The sequence below is a fragment of the Cetorhinus maximus genome, chromosome 8 (assembly GCF_964194155.1).
Source record: "Cetorhinus maximus chromosome 8, sCetMax3.hap1.1, whole genome shotgun sequence".
NCBI lineage: Eukaryota > Metazoa > Chordata > Chondrichthyes > Lamniformes > Cetorhinidae > Cetorhinus > Cetorhinus maximus.
In genome coordinates, this window is record NC_135886.1 from 6,822,807 (window position 1) to 6,843,631 (window position 20,825).

At 46.8% G+C, this 20,825-nt stretch overlaps 1 protein-coding gene across 1 annotated transcript in view; it reads right to left on the reverse strand.

The window, feature by feature from the left end:
• plekha6 (pleckstrin homology domain containing, family A member 6) overlaps positions 1-20,825 on the reverse strand; it is a 293,021-nt gene that overhangs the window by 26,482 nt on the left and 245,714 nt on the right. Inside the window, exons 13-18 of the mRNA XM_078546389.1 lie at positions 7,475-7,540; positions 5,315-5,395; positions 4,129-4,278; positions 3,484-3,585; positions 3,069-3,183; positions 1,564-1,700 (exon numbers count right to left, since the gene is read on the reverse strand). Coding sequence (XP_078402515.1) covers positions 1,564-1,700; positions 3,069-3,183; positions 3,484-3,585; positions 4,129-4,278; positions 5,315-5,395; positions 7,475-7,540 — 651 coding nt within the window. The remainder of the gene's footprint in view (positions 1-1,563; positions 1,701-3,068; positions 3,184-3,483; positions 3,586-4,128; positions 4,279-5,314; positions 5,396-7,474; positions 7,541-20,825) is intronic.

The following is a 20,825-nucleotide window of genomic DNA, read 5'->3' on the forward strand; positions in this document are numbered from 1 at the left end:
ATTCTCCCCATAGAGTATAGAAATGGATATGACAAAATGCACAAATCAATGGAGACAGAAACCTTGCAGATACCCTGGAATCACCTCATGATATCTAACCTTATGGACTCCAGTTTAATAACCCATGCCTTAATATGAACCCCTGCTAGGTCAGTGTGAGATTTCCATCACCCAGCCAGTCATCCTTATGATCTCTGTGAGTAGGCGTTTTTTGTTTTTGCTGTGGACTGATCCCAGTAGGAATTAGGCTCAGACTGTTCCCCCCACCACCAAACAAAAACTTATTCAATCCTCGTACAGGTGAAGGAGACTTCTATCCGATCACTTTGGGCTGAGTGTTCCCTCCCATGGTCCCACCCAGGTCCTGGAGGTGAAAGGACCCAAGGCCACACCTAGGCTCCTGTCTGTTAACACGGGAAAAACCACAACTTAGGCAGCGGCCACAAGCAACTTGGAGTACTACCAACAAAACAACGTACAGACTCAATATTAAGATGACACATGCCCAGGGAACACTGTGATAGTTTGCCAAATTACTGTTTGGCACGTAACAGGATTGGAATTCCTTTCTCTTTATTGGCATTCCTTTCTTCAATTTCTTCTTGATTGGTTTGTTTTTTTTCTTTTGCTCCTTTGATCTCTTCTATCCTACCGGTGCCAGTTTTCCTATCCTTGTGTCTGGTTCACTGATGAAGGGGGGGGACACAAAATGAGTCAAGGTTAGAAGGAACTTTCATTCCTCATTCACAAGAGTGGAGGAAGTGGAGAAGCAACAGTGGAAGGTGAGACCATCAACTACTTAAATGCTTGATTGGCAATTGGCACTGCGGGGGTTCTACCAATTGGTAGAGACAATGAACAATCTATTGGACGCGGTTGTCCTCTGTTGCTAGGCATGGGGAGTAGGGAGAGTGGAGGGAGCGAGGGGGAGGGAAGATCAACAATGTCTCTGCAGGACAGCAGGATGCATCAAGAAGTGGAGATGGGATCAGCGTTGCAGTTTCGCTTGATTAGTTTTGGCCATCAAGAGCTATTTAGGCTTAACTTTCCCTCAGGAGGTTCAACGGGATAGAGTCGGATCTGTGATCAGAAGGAGTGGGCTTGATGGGCCAAACAGCATTTTCCTGCCCTTGATTTCTTGTACTCTTAAACCCTTCATCCTGAGCACCATTCCTTGCAGATTGTTTCAATGTTTACTTGTTCTACTTAACTATAAATCAATAGACAAAAGAGGGTGTCTCAACATCAGTACTCCCTTGCTAGAAAAGAATTAAATACAATTGATGTTAGGTCTGATATCTGATCAATTTTAATTGCTTTCCCACTATTGGTTAAACAGGAGTTACCACTGGCTAAGAGTAGAAGGGAACTGAATCAGAACACTGGAGGCTGTCAAGCAGCCACATTGAAGGCAAGACGGACTCACGACAATTCTCTTCTTGTACACTGAAAATCCATCCTTTCCAGAGCTCTGGAAATATCATCAAAGCTCGCCATTCCTTTATAAGAATTGGGGTTTGTCCATCACGGGTTAGGAATCACCACGTTGCTTTCTCTGCTTACCTCACTGACTATTTGCTGAGCTGACAGCTGTGATTCGGAGATGGGAGAGAAGGGGCTCATGGGGCTGGTGAGGCTGTCGGAGCTCAGGGGGCTGGCAGGGCTGTTGGAGCTGAAGGTGCCCATTTGTGCACTCGACACTGCAAAAAGGTAAAAAAAGTATTGTGATTAGAAAAACAAAATGAAATTGTCATTTAACATCAATACACTCCACAACCCCAATCCAATCTTCTGTACATCTTGAAACAGGGTCCATAAAACACACACTACCCAACCACCACAACGTGTCCTCATGAAATCACTGCATACAGACAGAGAACTAGACTTTCTGTGATTTGACTACGAGTGGGCAGAATGCCTGGCTTTGTAACGGATTCAAAGAAACAACCAAGCAATTTTAATGAAAGAAAGACAGTCTTGCATTTATACAGCATCTTTCACAACCTTGGGATATCTCAGAGCGCTTTATAGTCAACGAAGTGCTTTTGAAGTGTGGTCACTGTCTTAATGTAGGAAACATGGCAGCCAATTTGTGCACAGCAAGCTCCCAAGCACATCAGTGTCAAAATGACCAGATACTCTTTTTTTTAGTGATGTTGGTGGAAGGGTAGGGGGTGGGTGAATAAATATTGATCAGAGTCAAGCAAAACCAGTGGCACTCCTCAATTATATTTGCTCCAGTCTAAATAGAGAGTACAACTCTAACAGCAAGACCAGGCACTGCAGAGAGTCTATAGCAGTGGACCCAAGACAGTGCTAGGAGTATTTACTTTGTAATGTAAAATCCCCCAACACATTAAAGTGTTGAAAAAGAGAAAAAAAAGACTTGCATTTATACAGGGTCTTCATGACCTCAGGATGTCCCAAAGTGTTTTACTTTTGAAGCATAGTCACTGTCACAATGTGTCTATTGTAACACACGCAGGAAGCTCCCACAAATAAAATAAGTGGTCAAATCATCTTCTTTAGGTATCACAGTTGGGAGATAAGGCGAGGTTACGAGGGAAAACCTTCCTGCTCTGCTTCAAGTAGTGTCCCGGCATCTTCTACATCCAACTGAAAGGGCAGATGGGGCCTCAGCTTAGCGTCTCATCTGAAAGACTGCACTCCTTCAGTACTGTACTGGGAATGCCAGCCTGGATTATGTGTTCAAGTCTCTAGAGTGGGACCCGAACCCACAGCCTTGTGACCCAGCGACACATGTGCTACCCACTGAGCTAAGGCTGGCACCCTGAATTCCTGATTACAGTAACTCAGGCCTTGTCATTCTACAGTCAGGGAGCTATGTGATTTGTTAAAAACGTATTCATCCAGTGCATAACTCTGCAAAGGAGCTCCTATCTTGAATTTGTGCTGCACGTATTTTTGAGAGCGAGTTGGTAAGTTGGTTATCTCTCTTAGTGTTGGCCAGCAATGAGCTCACACCTCACCTGCACACCCACCCCTGCACTACCTGACTATAAGAGTAAAGCCAAGGCCATGTACTACCATGCTCAGAAATGCCATACCATTCTGTTTGATGGGTTCCATTGTAATCCGATCGGGATAGGTCTTTCGCAGTCCCTCCATCACATCTTGGATTTTCCATAGCTCCTTCTGAATGTGCTTGTGTCCCAGCTCATCCTGAAAAGATTGACACAAACCAAAGTCAGGCTCAGTTATTAGACCACAACACCCAATAACTGAAATCATATTCCTCGATTAGCTTCCTCCACAGGAGCAGAAAATGCTACGAAGTGAAATTCAAAATCATTGAGAGGGTGGATGCATGGTTACCACTTTATCTTGAGGAATTAGGGTGGGTGAGAAGATTAATGGGCTAATCTCATCCTAGTCTTTTGTTTCTCCAGCTTTTCTCAGCGTGGGAGATAATTGATTATTTTACCAGTGTTACCTTTTCTTATGATTTTAAGGCCGTGTTACCTGCATTCCCATGGGGCTGTTCAGCTGCTCCCACAAGTCATTGTGAATGATGGACAGTTCCATTTTGAGGGCATCGCACTCCATCTTTGTGTTTGCAAAGGCCTAAAATGCATGCGACGCACAAAGCAGGACCAGAATACAAGTCAATACTTTTTAAAATAAAATCTCAATGCTTAAAGAATCAATAAATCATCAAGTACACTCTGCGATCAGTGGGTGCCTTTACATCTATAATTGGCTGCCAACTTCAGAGGCATCGCCAGTCACAAGCTGTGGATATAATGGTAAAGAGGGACTCGTGGCATTGGAGGTAGCGCTCACCACTGAGATAGGTGACCATTACCTGTATCTCTGTTGCTAGTGCAAATGCAGGCTGCTTTGCCCGCCGTGAGGCAGCTATGTTTGTCTGCGTGCCAGGTACTGAAGCACTCTTGTGCAGGCAGGACTATTATCTGAGCCTCCCCCAGCCAACTGGGCAAACTATCGGCCCCCAGCAACGCGTCACTGCCTGCATTAGTTTGCAAGATGCGTGCTCCTTTTCAATGCCTTTGAACCGGGCAAAGCACCGAACTCCCTTCAAACGCCAGGGCAGTCGAGCTTTACGGGTAAAACGCGACTGCTTCCCCCCCGACGCCGCTCCCGTACCGTGGTTGCTTGCGAGAGTTCCCCGCGAATGTTGATCAGCTGATTCTGTAACGACTCCTTTTTCTGCACGAACTGCTCGGCGTAACCTGGCTGGTTATGGTACATCGCCATCTCCCGATGGGTTTTCTCCAAGGCATTTTCCAGCGATTCCTGGAGTACGGAAGGAGCAACAAGGAAAACGCTCTGAATCAGATTCAACTGCCACTTGGAAGCAAACACGCGTTCTTCTCTTTTTACACACAGTAAGTGCTGCAATCGGCTGACTGGGGTGGATGGGGGTCAGAGGGGGGGATGTAGGACCTTCATTGGAAGAAAGGACAAAGGTGCAATACATAGGGTGTGGCTGTGTGCAGCCAAACAAGCCCCGGCCAGAATGGAGATAATAGGGTAATTCCCCCCATCAATCACGCCTGGAAACTGCCCTGCTATAAGTGACTTCATTGATTTTATGCACATCTTTTGTATAATGTGTAATGCATCTTGGAGAAATAATCCTGCTTTCACCGAGGGACTTTGCTGTAGTTTCGGTCATGTGTTCTATTTGATGTCGTTTGCACAGACTCACCCATGTTTAAAACAGGGAGTCTGGCTGAAGCTGAGAAAGAGAAGGAGATAGAAAGAGAAAGAGAAACAGGATTAGAGAAAGAGAAAAGCGTAAGGAGAGAAAGAGATGTGTAAAGAGAGATAAAGAGAAGAGGCCAGAGATAGAGCGAGAGAGAGAGAGAAACAGAGATAGTAAGATACCATAAAGGCTCCATGGACAAAACAGTTAATATTCAGGTCCAGTTTACATTGCAGCTTAACACAACTGACATGACGGCTTGTCATTTCCAATTTTTCGAGGAGAAACAGTCAAGACTGTAACCACAGTAAATGAGTAATACATCAATGCTTTTGTTCATTTATCCAGTTACTGCTTAACAAACTTGTTTAGCCCAAACCACAACCTATTCAAGTATTTATTCTAACACCCTCTGAAGTCAACATGCCAGGGGCTCACGATCTAGCCAGTCATACAAATACAGTTCGATCCTTGGACATGTCGCAAATTGCCTAGATACTGGGCAGGTAAAATAAGAAGGGTTACATGGGGTGGGGTGGGGGGGAGCGGTGTCTTGGTCTAGCAATGATCAGAGGGTAGTGAGCACAAGGAAAGCATTCAGGGTGCGCAAATCATTAACAGTACCTTCTCCTTTCGAAGCTGCAGGACCCACTTCTCCTGTTCTCGCTGATTCTTGCTCTGCTCACAAAGTCGTCCCAGCAATTTCTGTTTCCCCAAAAAAATAAGGAAAAAAGCGTTAATTTTCAGTCACACTTTTGACAGAGATTGCAATGAAGCAAACATTTGCAAATCTTGCAGGCAGGCATCAGGCACAATCAAATAACATTTGATGCGTTACATTTACTCTCTCAAGAAGCTCGCAAGTTTCTCTGTGGAAATAGTTCCCACTGCAAATTAGCAGACTTGGTGAAGATTATTAATGTTATGTTAATTGCATTGATAAAGTTAAGTTAAGGTTAAGGGTAAACAGCATGGATTGAATAAGTATCTTCATGCACAAGTGAAAGGGACTTCCATGGTTATTATTGTGCCGGGTGTCCTTGGAGAGGGAGCACACTGTGTCCACCAGTAAGCGTGAGGCCTTATGCAGCCAGTGGGCACTGCAGCAGCTGAAGTGCATCATCAGCCCTGGTAATGACACCCTAATTTGATAAGTTTCCATTGATTTTTTTTTTGTTTTAGTTACAGTACCCCTTTAAAGGGGTTCATCATTCTATAATTTATTCATCTGTTTGTTTGCTGAAAAGTGTATAAAGAGGGACTGCTGGGACACTAGGGTGTTGGTAGGTAGGAGATAGAGATATGTAATGCTGCATCCTGTGAATAAACCCACTTTCAAGAAAAGGATCTGCGTCTAGTTTCATACTTCACCACCTGGCTTGGATCCACTTAACAAAGATATTTTGCAGGCAGCTTGGGGCTGTGTCACCAAGGAGCTGGACTGTGAGTTATTTCCTGAAGTTCCCTGATACACTGAGATCTCAGCTGCACCCTCCGATGCTGTTCGGTGGAGAAGGGACAACACCCACCTCATAGTTGGGGGAAACAACAAGCAGAGCTGGGGACACACTTGTTTATCTCTGGATAGGTGACTATAAACAGTGGAGGTAAGGTTTTGGGATTGGGGAGTAACTGACAGTACTGGATTGACTGCCTATTATATCCCCTGCCTAATTCTCTTCTCCACTGGAGTGTATAACAGGCGGGAACTCAGATACTGTCAGCTATTCTGCCCTGTCGATGTGTATAGTCATCACCCCCGCACCCTAATATTGCCAGGTGCCTTGGGCCAGACTGGACTCTCACCCACACAGTTGGCTTTCAGTTTATGCTGAATGGGAGAGGGGAGAAGTGGAGGTGAAACCAAGGTTAAAAAAAAAAATCATCTTGCTCCACCCCCCTCACCACCACTCAACTTTCTCTCATTTCCTGAAGGCACTGGCTCACACTTCGATTTATTTCAACGGTTGGTGGTCACCTCGGCCTTTCTCTCCGTGCCGAGTCTAAGCGGAGTGTCAGGAGGCTATTCAACTGTGGGGGCACCATCACTGAGCTTGATGTTCTGATAGCCACACGCTTGCCTTATCCATGCAAGGGTCACTTGATAACAAACAGAAGAAGAAACCCTAGACAATCACCTGACCCTCCCCCGACCCCCTTTGTCCCCAACCCCGAGGCTAGGGAGCCTGAGGGCTACTCTCATGTCCCTTACTGACTGAGATCAGTTTGCTCAATGGGACTGAACCTTAGACCTTGTACAAATGAACTACACAATGACCAGCATATTGAACAACTGAGATATCTGGAGAGTGTAACACTTTATTTTCTTTAAAATTAAGTCAGAGAGGAAAGAAAAACAGAGTTGCACATAAAATAACCAACATTTTCTCCTGTCTTTCTTTAATGGAGCAGATTTTCCACCCATATCCAGCTGCAACCACTGGGGGATGAGGGTGGAAATGACACCCCCTCCCCACAAAATGACCCCCCAACACCCAGTCTTTTGTTCCGATCGGATTATATTCCCCCTCTTTGTCTTGCTTCAAGTTCTGCAATTACCACCCCCACCCTGCCGATGACCCCCCTCCTAATTCTTGGCACCAATGGTACCTCTGTTCTTGCTCCAAAGTGCCAGGTTGCTGCCAAGCAGATTTAAGTACCTACAAGATTAAAATCCCATAGATTGAGTATTCCTGATAAACCCTAGCTGCCCAGTTGGTTCAGAGCCCAGCACTGTAGAAATAACCTTTTTAAGGAGACCGGTAATTAACTTGTGCAACTTACGTCAATCTCCAGTTCATCGACCTTGTAATGCTGCAGTGGGTCCCGGTAACTGTCCTGATATGGAACCTGCAAACATCGGTAATCATTAAGGGCTCTGACCTTGCCGTGTGGAGTGCACATCCATCAGGATTTTAAATGCCTTCTCAAGGCAGAGTCAATTTATTGCTGCCAATTCTGGATTATTTTATTCTTCACATTATTGTGCTCCCCCCACCACCACCCCCTCCAACCCCCCCGACCCGTTTCGCTTGCTGGCCCCAATAGAAAACCAAGCCCACGATATCATGCTCTGCTATCTATCAGGACCATCAAAACCATAGTTAGATCAAGAAATAACCACAGCCACAGTTAGGAAGCAAACGGAGTGAGCCAGATCAGGAGAACTTTGCTGCACTCTCTGTCCCCGATTCTCGTCGAGGGAACCGGATGCTCTGTATTGAGTTAACGTGGCTTACCCCGGGGATCTGAGTGGACAGGGGGGGAGGGGGCGAGGAATCTGAGCCCAGCTTTCGAATGGGATATCAAATGGGAGTGAAGTGGTGTCACATTCTTAAAAGGGGCAGAAATAAAATGCTGTGAAGTTTCAGTCATTTCCAGGAAGAGACTGAGCTATTAGGTTTAACCAGTCTCTTGGGGACATCTGCATTATACACCAGTCATTGCATCTGCAGCAATTTAATTGTTGCATATTAATCACTAACACCATGCAGCGCTGTGCACAGTGGACAACCTGATGATGTTTTTGCACTCTGTTTTGCGTCTAGCAGGAGTGTGACAGGATACTATTAAGACCAGTTTGAATTTCCTTCTCCTCCTACTCCAATCTTTCTGTGACCTAGGCCCACCTCAACTTTTCCAGCTTTCCCATGTGCACCTGAACCCCCCACCCACCACTCCCAATATCCTCCTCATTCAATGCTCCTGATCAACCCCTCTTCTGTCACTCCCTCATCTGGATCTACTCCATTGGTGATCACTCTTTCACCCATTGTGCCCCGTACACTGCCAATCCTCTCCTCTTTGGCACCACCCGCCCTGCCTTCAAAAACGTCCTTAAAACTGTCCTCATTAACCATACTTGCAGCTCCTCCGCACACCTTTTCCTGTAACTGTTTTCCTGTTATTTTCCCACAACTTACCCATTCTTACTCAAAATCCAGTCCTTTCCTCTGCTTTGTAACGATCCTTAAAATGCCTCTCAATATGGAAGCAGTGCTATAGAGGTATAAATCATTGCCATGGTAAAGTAGCCCACTAAATTGGCTAATTTTAATTTATTTTACAGTCAGAAAGGATCAACATCATTATGAGTGATTTTCACTTTGAGATTTTCTGGCTTATTTTCTCTCAATTGCTGCAAAAACCCCTTCATGAGTTCTTCAGAGATGAAGGCCAGAAATAATGGGCTAATATATTAAATTGGCTACTCTGGCAGAGATGGATATGGTCTGAATCTCTGCACTCACCATTGAGCAACCTCAGCTATACATCTTCTGCTTGACATTTTGTTTAGGCATGTTGCAACAGCTCGATATAAACAGCCTCACTGACATCTCTCATGACAACAAAATGCAAGGGTTCAGTTCTAGTGCGGAGCCTCCCACAGTGGGAGTAAACAGCGAGGAACGGGATGAGGAGATCAGCATGCTCAGTTTTTGTTTCCCCCCCAGTGTTTTGACAATTCAAATCAATGGTGATATATGGGACACAACATGCATCGTACACACTGACCTCCCCACCCAACTCCCCAATTTTCAAGCTGGGAGCAGATTCTTGTCATTTTGTGACTATCATATTACATAAGGATGGTTTTCAGACTAATTGAGAACGCCTATAAAGCTCACTCCCCGATCAACAGCTACGCAGAGCTCCAGTTGGACCCCATTTAGAGTACCGCATTCATTTCTGAACACCCACCTCAGTAAGGCCTTGGAAGAGGCTCAGTAGATTCACCAGAACGATACCTGGACTAACGGGGTTAAATTATGAGGACTGGTTGACCATAAGACCATAAGACATAGGAGCAGAAATTAGGCCATTCGGCCCATTGAGTCTGCTCCGCCATTCAATCGTGGCTGATAAGTTTCTCAACCCCATTCTCCTGCCTTCTCCCCATAACCTTTGATCCCCTTACCAATCAAGAACCTATCACCGTCTTAAATACACTCAATGACGTGGCCTCCACAGCCTTCTGTGGCAATGAATTCCATAGATTCACCACTCTCTGGCTAAAGAAGTTTCTCCTCATCTCTGTTCTAAAAGGTCTTCCCTTTACTCTGAGGCTGTGCCCTCAGGTCCTAGTCTCTCCTACTAATGGAAACATCTTCCCCTCGTCCACTCTATCCAGGTCTTTCAGTATTCTGTAAGTTTCAATCAGATCTCCCCTCATCCTTCTAAACTCCATCGAGTATAGACCCAAAGTCCTCAAACGTTCCTCATATGTTAAGCCTTTCATTCCTGGGATTGTTCTCGTGAACCTCCTCTGGACCCTCTCCAGGGCCAGAACATCCTTCCTGAGATACGGGGCCCAAAATTGCTCACAATATTCTAAATGTGGTCTGACCAGAGCCTTATAAAGCCTCAGCAGCACATCCCTGCTTTTATATTCTAGTCCTGTCCAAATAAATGCCAACATTGCATTTGCCTTCCTAACTACCGACTCAACCTGCAAGTTAACCTTAAGAGAATCCTGAACTAGGACTCCCAAGTCCCTAGAATTGCATTGCAATAGAATTGGCACATATTCCCCATGAGTATAGAAAATTAAGAGGCGATCTAATTGAACTGTTAATGATGATTAAAGGAGTTAATAGGATAGATGGAGAGAAACTGTTTCATCTGGTGGGGGCATCCAGAAAAAGGGGGGTATAACCTTAAGATTAATCTAGGTAGTTCCGAGGTGACTTGAGAAAGTCCTTCTTAACACAAAGGGAGTGGAAACCTGGAACACTCTCCCTCCAGAAAGCTGTTGAGGCTGGGGGATCAATTGAAAATTTCAAAACTGTGTTGATAGATGCTAGTTAGGTAATAGGTAGGAAGATCGAGGTAAGATACTGATCAGCCATGATTTAACTGAATGGCAGAACAATTTCTGACTGACATATCCAACTTGAGGGCAGAGTTCTCTGCTGCTCTGTGAACCAAGTTGATGACGCACAGATTTGCATCTACTACAGATTCAGATATAAAGCTCAACCATTTTGGCAAGCTCCAATAGTTTATTTCTTGTCTTCATAAGAAAGGGATTCCCAACATGGCCAATCTTATGTTTAACTTGTTTTTTTTTTGTTGCTATCAGGGTAAACTGATTCAAATGACCAGGTGTTTAAATATTCATCTCTGAGTCTGGCTAAACGAGGTCTTGAGTTTTCACTGGTTTGAGATTGTTTAACATAATAACGTTACACATCCTCCTGTGGAACACCACTAACAGCTGTTACAGATCTCCATAACTGATTTCCTCTAGCCATACTGTAAGGGCAGAATTTTACGCCAGTGGGATTTTACGGTCCTGCCGAAGTCAATCGAGTTTAGAATGGCTTGGCGCTCTTTACAGCACCGACCCCACCTCAGCATGGCCATAAAACTGCGGCCCAAGTTTGGGCTGCTATCCACCTGATAAATACATTCCTTATGCAAGCTTAGAATTCCAATAGGTCAAAAGCCTGGTGCATTGGTTTTCAAATGACCAGACCCATTTCATTCATTCCAACAGCCACTATTTAGAATTCCAATGAACCAAACAACTGTTCATCCACTCCAACTGTAACTGTACAGAATTTCAGCGGGCCAAATGCCCCCCTTAACCGCTTCCATTCTACAGAATTGCGAAGGGCAAACTCTTCTCAACTACTCCCATTATGTAGGATTCCATAATAAACCCTTTCTTATTTACTTCAACTGCAACTAGATGGCAGTCTGGTGGGTCAATATCCATGCAATTCACCGCCATTGTGCAGACTAGACTGCCTTCTCATTAGGAACATCACAAACACAAACAGGAGTCAGCCATCCAGCTCTTGAAGCCTGCTGAGCAATTCGACAAAACCATGGCTGATCCACCTCAACTCCACCTTCCTGTAATATCGAAATATCCCTTCATTACCTTAGTATCCGGAAATCTTCAGATCTCTGCCTCGGATATATCCAAAGGGCAGAATCATCCCAGATTTGCACCAAGTGCGGTAGTGGGCGGGGAAAACAATGTTTTACCCGCCGGTCACAATGGTGGCTTCTCACGCCACATCACCTCCAACCCGCCATATAAATGATACATTCCCAGGAACCACGCCGTTTCTATGGCGGGCGGGCTCACATTCGCCCGCCACGCCATCACCTCGCCGCTTCATCACACCAGGCACCACATTTAAAGTGCAGCCACGCGCACACCTCTCACTGCTTCCAGCCCAGGACTACTGCACAGAAGACAGGATGACCCTGAAAGGCAAAAAGACTGCAGCCCCTCCGGTTTAGTGACTCGTCCCTCGAGCGCCCTTTGGACGCAGTGGAGGCTCACCGTGATGTCCTCTACCCCAGCTCTGGCCGCAGGCGCAGCAGCGGCATCATAACTCCAGCATGGGAGTGGCAGGGGTGGTCAGCGCCAATGCCCTGCAAAAGAGGATGGCCACCCAGTGAATAGTCTCATCTGTTCCACCAGGGTAAGTCACTGCTCATCACTCTCAACTCACACACTCACAAACCCATCACACATCCACAGGGATCTCACACCTCGAGGGGCAACACCACGAACTCTCACACACTCCCTCACATCTCCGTCAGGCTCATATCCTCTGGAGCTCGTGTCCTCATCCCAACCGTGGCTCCGCTCACCACTCAAACATTCCACACAGTGCCATGTGTCCTGCTCACACTCTCTCCATCTGTTTTCATGCAGGAGAAGCTGGCTCACACCAGCAGAGATGTCTGGTCCCAGGCCGGGGGGGGTGGAGTGGCCCACATAAGGCTCATTTTGAGGAATGTGCCATCACACTGACTAGTGAGGCCGTGGACTGTAGGTGAGGTAGACAGCGAACACCCTCATAAGGATCCTGCACCACATCATCCCTCTCTCAATGCAACTGTGAGTGCTCTCTCTCCTGCTTTTGACTCTGCTGCCAGGCACTCATTATCTCTACTTTGGTTCACAGGGAGCTCTGCCAAGTGACCGACACCCTCAGCCAGCCAGTCCCTCAGCTCCATCCATATCCTCACCTCCATCCAAGAGGACATTGCCTCCATTGAACAGCTGGAAATAAGCAGCCTGGAAGACCCGTCACAGCGCTTACCCACACCCTCCACCAGCGCAGAAACATACACCTCAGTGGGACCTAGGTCTAGAGCAGGCTTCAGGTTCACAATCTGGTGGTTACCACGTGTCTGCAGCAGTGGGAGGTAGGTTCACGCGAGCTCCCCGCCACTCGGAGGGCTGCTGGGGAACAGGCATCTGTGAGGTCCGAGTCAGATGACGAGCCTCTGGATTAGGCCTTCCAACTCATCCTGGAGAGTCAGCAGAAGGCGTGGGAACATCGCCCAGAGCTGTTGGAAGCCTCAACAGGTTGGCACGCGAGTCAGAGGAGTGCGTCCACCTGCTCTCTGATGAAGTGGTGCCACGTGTGCCCGTATGGAGACCTCCATGGGAAGGATGGTGGACGCCATGGAGACCCTGGTCCAGCAGAACGGGGAGATGTGTGCAGACCTGCACTCCATCACGGGACCCATGGGTGAGTTCCTGCAGTGGCAACGCGAGAGGGAAACAGGGCACCTCAGTGTCTCTCCAGGTGCTCCTTCCCCTCAAGGAGTCAGGCCAGGGCCCTCGAGCATCCGAAGGGAGGAGGAGCAGCAGCTGGACACCCCTGGGTCATCCACTCAGGAATCTCAGAGGCTGTCCTCTCCCTCCGAGTCCCCTTTGCCTGTGAACCCCTCAACCTCGTCCTGTGTCACCGCAGAGGGAGCAGCCGGGCCAACGAATGATTCTGGAGGGAGAGGTGTGTGTGTCTGGCAGGGCCTTTCGGAGCCTCGTGCACGCTCTCTCACACGCACACGGATCCTTCCCCATCACACTCACCTCAATGTGCTGAGCATTTTCAATGCTGCCTGCTGGGGTTCACTTTCAGTTGTCCATCTGAGCTGACCTGAATCTCCGCCCACCCAATGATCACACTCCTGTGCAGCACCTGATTTCGCCCACCATGACTCTCGTTTCACTTTCATTCTCACCATTCCCTCGTACCAAGCCCACCCTCAATTTGCTCCCCAGGAGGCAGTCATGGACTCATCAGAGTCCTCCCTTGCATGTTCACCGGGACATTTCCACCCACCCCCACATCCTCCAGACCTCTTCCCCCTTGGAATCCCTTCCCCTTGGAGCCCCTTCCCCCCATGGAGCCCCTCCCTCCCTTCGTCCTCCCCCCACTGTTTAGTCCCTCCCCCCTCCTGACTCCTTTCGACTCCCTTAGTCGGGAGGTGGGAAGAACTCTTTCCTCCAGCCTTACCTCTTCTTCCACCCTTACTCCCTCCACTCTCTGCATTCCTTCCTTCCCCTGGACTCCCTCCCCCATCCGCATTCCTTCCCCACTCCGAACTCCTTCCGCCACCCCCCCACACTTATCTCTCCAGTTGCCGTCTTCTGCCCCATTACCTCCTCCTTCCGCTGTACTCCCTCCCCTCACAACCTCCGACCTTCATTTCCCCCTCCCAACCTCACCCCTTCCCACCTTCATCCCCCCCCACCACAACCTCACCCCTCTGACACCTTTGTTTCCCCTCTCAACCTCTTGCCCCCCCCTCCACCACCGACACCGCTTCCTCTCCTAGTCGATCCTGGACCTTCTTCTCCCACACCCCAGTACGTCTTCCTCTCCCAAACGCAGCTGGGCCTTCCTCTCCACCCCCTTGACCATCAGCCATTGTGAGCAGACCCTCAACGGTGACTCCGATTTCCGTGAGATTCCACCCAGTATGCCATGGACATTCCTCCAGTGTGCCGTTGCTGTAGGGCTCCAGCATCTTCTGCTCCTCAGGTGCCCGCAAGGCCCTGGCGCTAAGTCCCAACTTCTGCACGTCACACTTGTCAAGATGTATTTCCCCGCTGAGGTGGGTGGAAATCCAATGGGGCGGGGGGAGGGGGTGGGGGCGATTCCCAGCGGGCTGGCCTTATAATGATATACGGATGTATTACAATGAGGTTCCCAACGTCTGATGGCAGGAAATGCGGCCTGCCATCGACATTGTGGGAGAACAATCACAAACTGGTTTCGCGATGTCATGAAACTGATTTTTGGCCTTCTCACCATATTGGCCGTTCACACTGCGCGGCACGGAGAATTCTGCCCAACGACTGAGCATCTGCTACATCTCTGAGGTAAAGAATTCCAAAGATTCCCAACCATTTGAATGAAGAAATTTCTCCTTATGTCAGTCCTAAATAGGCGACCCCTTATTCTGAGACTGTAACTGTGCCCTGCCCATCCCCAGGTCTAAACTGCCCAGCTACTGGAAACATTCTCCCAGGATCCACCCTGCCAAGCCCCTTAAGAATGTTATACGTTTTAATGAGATTGCTTCTTATTCTTCAAAACTAGGGAATATAGACCTAATCTGCTCAATCTCTCCTCATAGGACAATCTCCTCATCCCTGGAATCAGTCTGATGAACCAGTGGATTCATTCACTGCCATTGTGTCTTCATTTTCATTCTCATTCATTTTCATTCACACAGAGTTTTAATGGACTGTCTTCTCCTCATTCACTCCAATTGCAAAACTACACTATGTAGAATCCAGTAGATCAGATGCTTTTTTTATCTGCTCGCACTTGCCAGTACAGAAAATTGCAGGAGGACAAACTCCTCATTCAGTTTGTAGAACTTCCCTGGTTCAAATGAAAGGAACAGCAATTGCTCTTCTTACTCATAGGCTACATTAGCACTTTTCACCTTTGAAAACAGCTGCACAAAACATGCCTTTGTTCAGTGTTTTCTGCTGTTTTTCCTTTAAATGAGGCTGTCAAGTGAACAGACAAATAGCCTGTGGACTGAAAATCATCAATTAATCTGGATTTAGGTACAAAATGACTTAGGAAGGTCAGAAAGCCTTACTCACAATTCACCTATTTAAACAAATCCTAAAGCTGTCACATCTGTCAATATACCCCAATTACACAATTACCTCTAGAAATTAAACCCAATCGGAGACCTATGTTTAACCCCAGGTACCACAGAAGCAAATAACCTTCAATCTACGCTCATTCCTAGAGACTGATATTAATAGTATGTGGATTTGAAAGGACCAGGCTGACTCCAGGTATTGCTACTGTGCTGCTGCCTGCTTTAAATATCCAAATGCATCTTATAACAAAAATCAAAAGTAAAAAGCAGCAGGAACAAACTCAGCAGCAAACTGGGGAAAACTATAGTACATTACTCCCGTCTATTGCATGTCCACATTACCAAATGTCTGAGACAAGCCTTCTTTCAAAGTCTTGCCCACTATCGCAGCTGTTTTTTTTCTTAAAGAGGTCTGCTAAGCAACACGTATTACACAAATGCACATATGCACACACATATATACATACATACATGTACACCCATGTGTGTATGAGGGTGGGATTTGAAATCTCATGTATAAGACGTGAACTCATGGTTTGAACAATACATTACACACGCCATGCCAAGCAGTGTATTAGAGAGAAGAAACTATGTGCAACGCAGTGAAAACTGTACAATCAGCAGTTCGTTATGGAGGAGAAGCTGTGTGTTCTGAGCGATGCACATTTCATTACAGCATAATAGAAAGTTGTGTAGTGAGGGGATTGCAATGCTTCCAAAAGGTATAATTGTTCAATTAGAAAAATACATTCTTCCCTTTTCTCCCCCCCGACACAACACAACCCGGACTAACAAAGCCGTCAGCTCCCAGAACTGAACACAAGTGTGAACGGTGGTCAAGGTGAATATAGGGAATTTACAATTTGGGAAAATAATAGAAGAATGGTTACAGCACAGAAGGAGGCCATTCCACCCATTGTGTCTGCGCTGGCTCTCTGAAGGAGCCATTCTCCCAGTGTCACTCCTTCCCGCTCTCCCCTTAATAATAATAATTATCCAGTTCCCTCTTGAATGCCTTGATTGAACCTGCCTCCACCACACTCTCAGGCAATGCATTCCAGATCCCAACCACTCACTGCATGAAAAAATGTTTCCTCTTTTGCTAATTACCTTAAATCTGTGCCCTCTGGTTCTTGATCCTTCCACCAATGAGAACAGTCTGTCCCCACTCTGTCCAGACCCCTCAAGATTTTGAAAGCCTCTATCAAACCTTGAATACCTTGATCAAATAACGCTCTACTATCACCTGGCTTTATTGAGCCTGGGAGAGGGGAGTCTCATTTTTGAGGTTATTGCCGCTCCCTAGCCTCCCTCGGTTGGCACTCTAGTATTCTTGCGGCTCATTATTCAACATAATGTCAGGTTAATTGCCAGACAGTTCCCAGGCTAGGGGATCTAGGAGAGGGTAATGTACATAGTGACCCAGCCCTCCATCTCCCAGGCTACTGGATGGTTTTACAGTTTTAAGTTAATTATCTTCCACCTAACTAGACAAAAGAGCTCAGATATTTTTCTTCATTGCTATTTGTATGCAAAATGGCTGCCTACAAAGCAACCATGGCTGCATTTTGAAATAATTCATTATATTGGGACAGGGACCCTGGGACAAGCAATCAGCAGCAACTAGAGGAGAGTGCGAGAGGTGGGCCTAGCATCTAGTCTATACTCAAGCAGGAGTAAGGGTAAAATAAAAGCAAGGGTCCACATTCTATTTAGTGAAGATATGTCTAGTGAGCTCAGTCCCATGATTTGCACATCCTGCGCTATGTGGGAAATCCTAGACGCTCCTGGCCGTCTGGATGACCATGTGTGCAGGAGCTGTCTCCGACTGGAGCAACTCGAGCTCCAGGTTTTGGAGCTTGAGCGGCCTCTGGGGGCACTATGGTGCATTCATGAGGCTGAGAGGTTCATGGATAGCATGTTTCAGGACATGGTCACCCTGCAGCTTAAGCAAATGCAAGGAGCGAGGGAATGGGTGACCGCCAGACAGAAGAAGGGGACCAGGCAGGTAGTGAGGGAATCCCCCAAGTGCATCTCGCTCACAAACTGTTTTTCTGCCTTGGAAAACATGGAGAGTAACGGTTCCTCTGTGGAGGCCAAGCAGAGCAAAGGCCATTGCACTGTGGGTGGTCCAGCTGCTCATTGGGGGAGGAAGAAGTGTGGAAGGGCAATCGTAGGAGGGGATTTGTTAGTGAGGGGAGTATACAGGCACTTCTCTGGCTGTAGACATGACTCCAGGATGGTATGTTGCCTCCTGGGTGCCAGGGTCAAGGATGTTACAGGGCAGCTGCAGGGCATTCTGAAGGGGGAGGGTTAATAGCCGGAGGTCATGGTCCAGGTTGGGACCAATGACATAGTAAGAAAGAGAAATGAGGTCCTGCAAGCAGACTTTAGAGAGTTAAGTAGAAAATTCAAAAGCAGAACTTCAAAGGTAGTAATCTCCAGATTACTCTCAGTGCCAAGCAGTAGTGAGTATAGGAACAGAAGGATAGAGCAGATAAATGCGTTGCTGGAGAGATGGTGTAGGAGGGAGGACTTTAGATCCCTGTATTCTTGTATACAAAAAATACAAAAGTATAAATTAAGGAAAGCTGCTTTTTGAAGATGTTGAGGTGATGCCAGTGTCAGGCAGACTCTGTACAGGCTGAAGGCAAGATAAGTCTGTTGTTTCTCGCAGGTGACTGGGGCATTGGGATCTGGGGGAGGTGGGACCTGTACAAGTTGAACGGGTTACATCCGAACAGGAACAGGACCAACATCCTCGCGGGGAGGTTTGCTGATGCTGTTGGGGTGGATTTAAACTAAATTGGCAGGGGGATGGGATCCTGAAAAGTAGTTCAGAGGGGAGAGAAGCTGAGATGGAATTAGAAGTTAAAACGCTAGTGAGTGTATCTGGAAGGCAGAGGAAACATAGGCTAGATAAGAAAGAAGTGAGTTTAGCAAGGCTAAATGGAACATATTTTAATGCAAGGAGCCTGAGGAATAAGACAGGTGAGCTGAGGCCACAGATAGACACGTGGGAGTGTGATATTATAACTATGACTGAAACTTGGCTAAAAGGGCAGGATTGGCAGCTCAACATTCCTGCTTATAGGGTATTCAGACAAGATAGAGAGGGGGATAGAAGAGGAGGGGGGTTGCAATATTGATCAAGGAATCAATTATAGCAGTGAGGAGGGATGATATCTTGGAAGTATCATCAAATGAAGCCATATGGGTAGAAGCAAAAAACACAAAAGGGGAAACACACTGTTGGGTGTGTACTATAAACCCCCAAACAGTCAGGGAGAGATAGAGGATCAAATATGTAATCAAATTTCAGAGAAGTGTAAGAATAATTGGGCAGTAATAGTAGGGGATTTCAACTGCCCAAATATTAACGGAGATAGTTTTCGTGTGCAAGGTAGGGAGGGAGCAAAATTTTTATGTTGCATCCAGGAGAACTTTTTTAGCCAGTACGTAGAAAGCCCAACAAGGGAGGGGGCAGTTCTGAACCTAATATTCGGAAATGAGCCCGGGCAGGTGGCAGGCGTATCAATAGGGGAGCATTTTGGAGATAGTGACCATAGCACAGTTAGATTTAGGATAGTTATGGAAAAGGATAAGGTTGGGCCGGGAATAAAAGTTCTAAAATGGGGAAAGGCTAATTTTACTAAAGATAAGATGCGATTTGGCCCAAGTGGACTGGGAGCAGCTACTTGCAGATAAAACTGTGTCAGAGCAATGGGAGGCATTCAAGGAGGAAATAGCGAGAGTACAGGGCAAATATGTTCCCGTAAAGACAAAGGGAGGTCCAAGTCCGGAGAACCCTGGATGTTAAGGGACATAAAAGTTAGGATTAAGAAAAAAAAAAGGGAAGTTTATGGCAGATACCAAAGGCTCAATACAGCAGAGTCCTTAGAGGAGTATAAAAAATGCAGAGGGGAACTTAAAAAGGAAATTAGGAAAGCTAAGAGAGTGCATGAGAAAGCATTGGTGGGTAGAATAAAGGAAACCCCAAAAGGGTCTTTTAAATATATAAAGAGCAAGAGAATAACTAGGAAAAGAGTAGGGCCAATTAGGGACCATAGAGGTAATGTGTGTGTGGACCCAGAAGATGTGGGTGCAGTCCTCAATGAATGCTTTGTGTCAGTCTTCACAATGGAAAAGGATGACGCAGATATAGACATCAGGGTGGAGGACTGTGAAACATAGAGAGAGAGGAGGTACTCGCGGGTTTAGTGGTCTTAAAAGTGGATAAATCCGCAGGCCCGGATGAGATGTATCCCAGGCTGTTGAGGGAGGCAAAGGAAGAGATATCAGGGACCCTGGCACTAATTTTCAAATCCTCTCTGGCCACAGGTGAGGTGCCAGAGGACTGGAGGACTGCTAACGTTGTCCCATTATTAAAAAAGGGGGGAAGGGATAGATCAGGAAATTACAGGCCAGTCAGTCTAACCTCAGTGGTGGGGAAGTTACTGGAAAGAATTCTGAGGGACAGAATATATCTGCACTTGGAGAGACACGGATTAATCAGGGATAGTCAGCATGGATTTGTTAAGGGAAGGTTGTGTTTGACAAATCTGATTGAGTTTTTTGAGGAGGTAGCCAGGAGTGTTGATGAGGGTAATGCATTTGATGTGGTCTACATGGACTTTAGCAAGGCTGCCCCAGCAGCTCCATAGCAGACTGGTCAAGAAAGTAAGAGCCCATGGGATCCAAGGCAAAGTGGCACGTTGGATCCAAAATTGGCTGAGAGGCAGGAAGCAGAGGGTGATGGTAAAGGGATGTTTCTGTGACTGGAAGTCTGTTTCCAGTGGGGTTCCACAGGGCTCGGTGCTGGGGCCCTTGCTGTTTGTGGTGTACATAAATGATTTGGACTTAAATGTAGGGGGCATGATCAAGACGTTCGCGTATGACACGAAAATTGCGAGGGTGGTAAATAGTGAGGAGGATAGCCGTAAACTGCAGGAGGATATCAATGGACTGGTCAGCTGGGCAGAGCAGTGACAAATGGAATTCAACCCGGAAAAGTGTGAGGTGATGCGCTTGGGGAGGGCTACAAGGCAAGGGATTACACTATGAATGGTAAGACCCTGGGGAGTACTGAAGATCAGAGGGACCTTGGTGTGCATATCCACAGATCCCTGGAGGTAGCAGGGCAGGTGGATAAGGTGGTTAAGAAGGCATATGGGATACTTGCCTTTATTAGCCGAGGCATAGTAAACAAGAGCAGGGAGGTTATGCTGGAACTGTATAAAACGCTGGT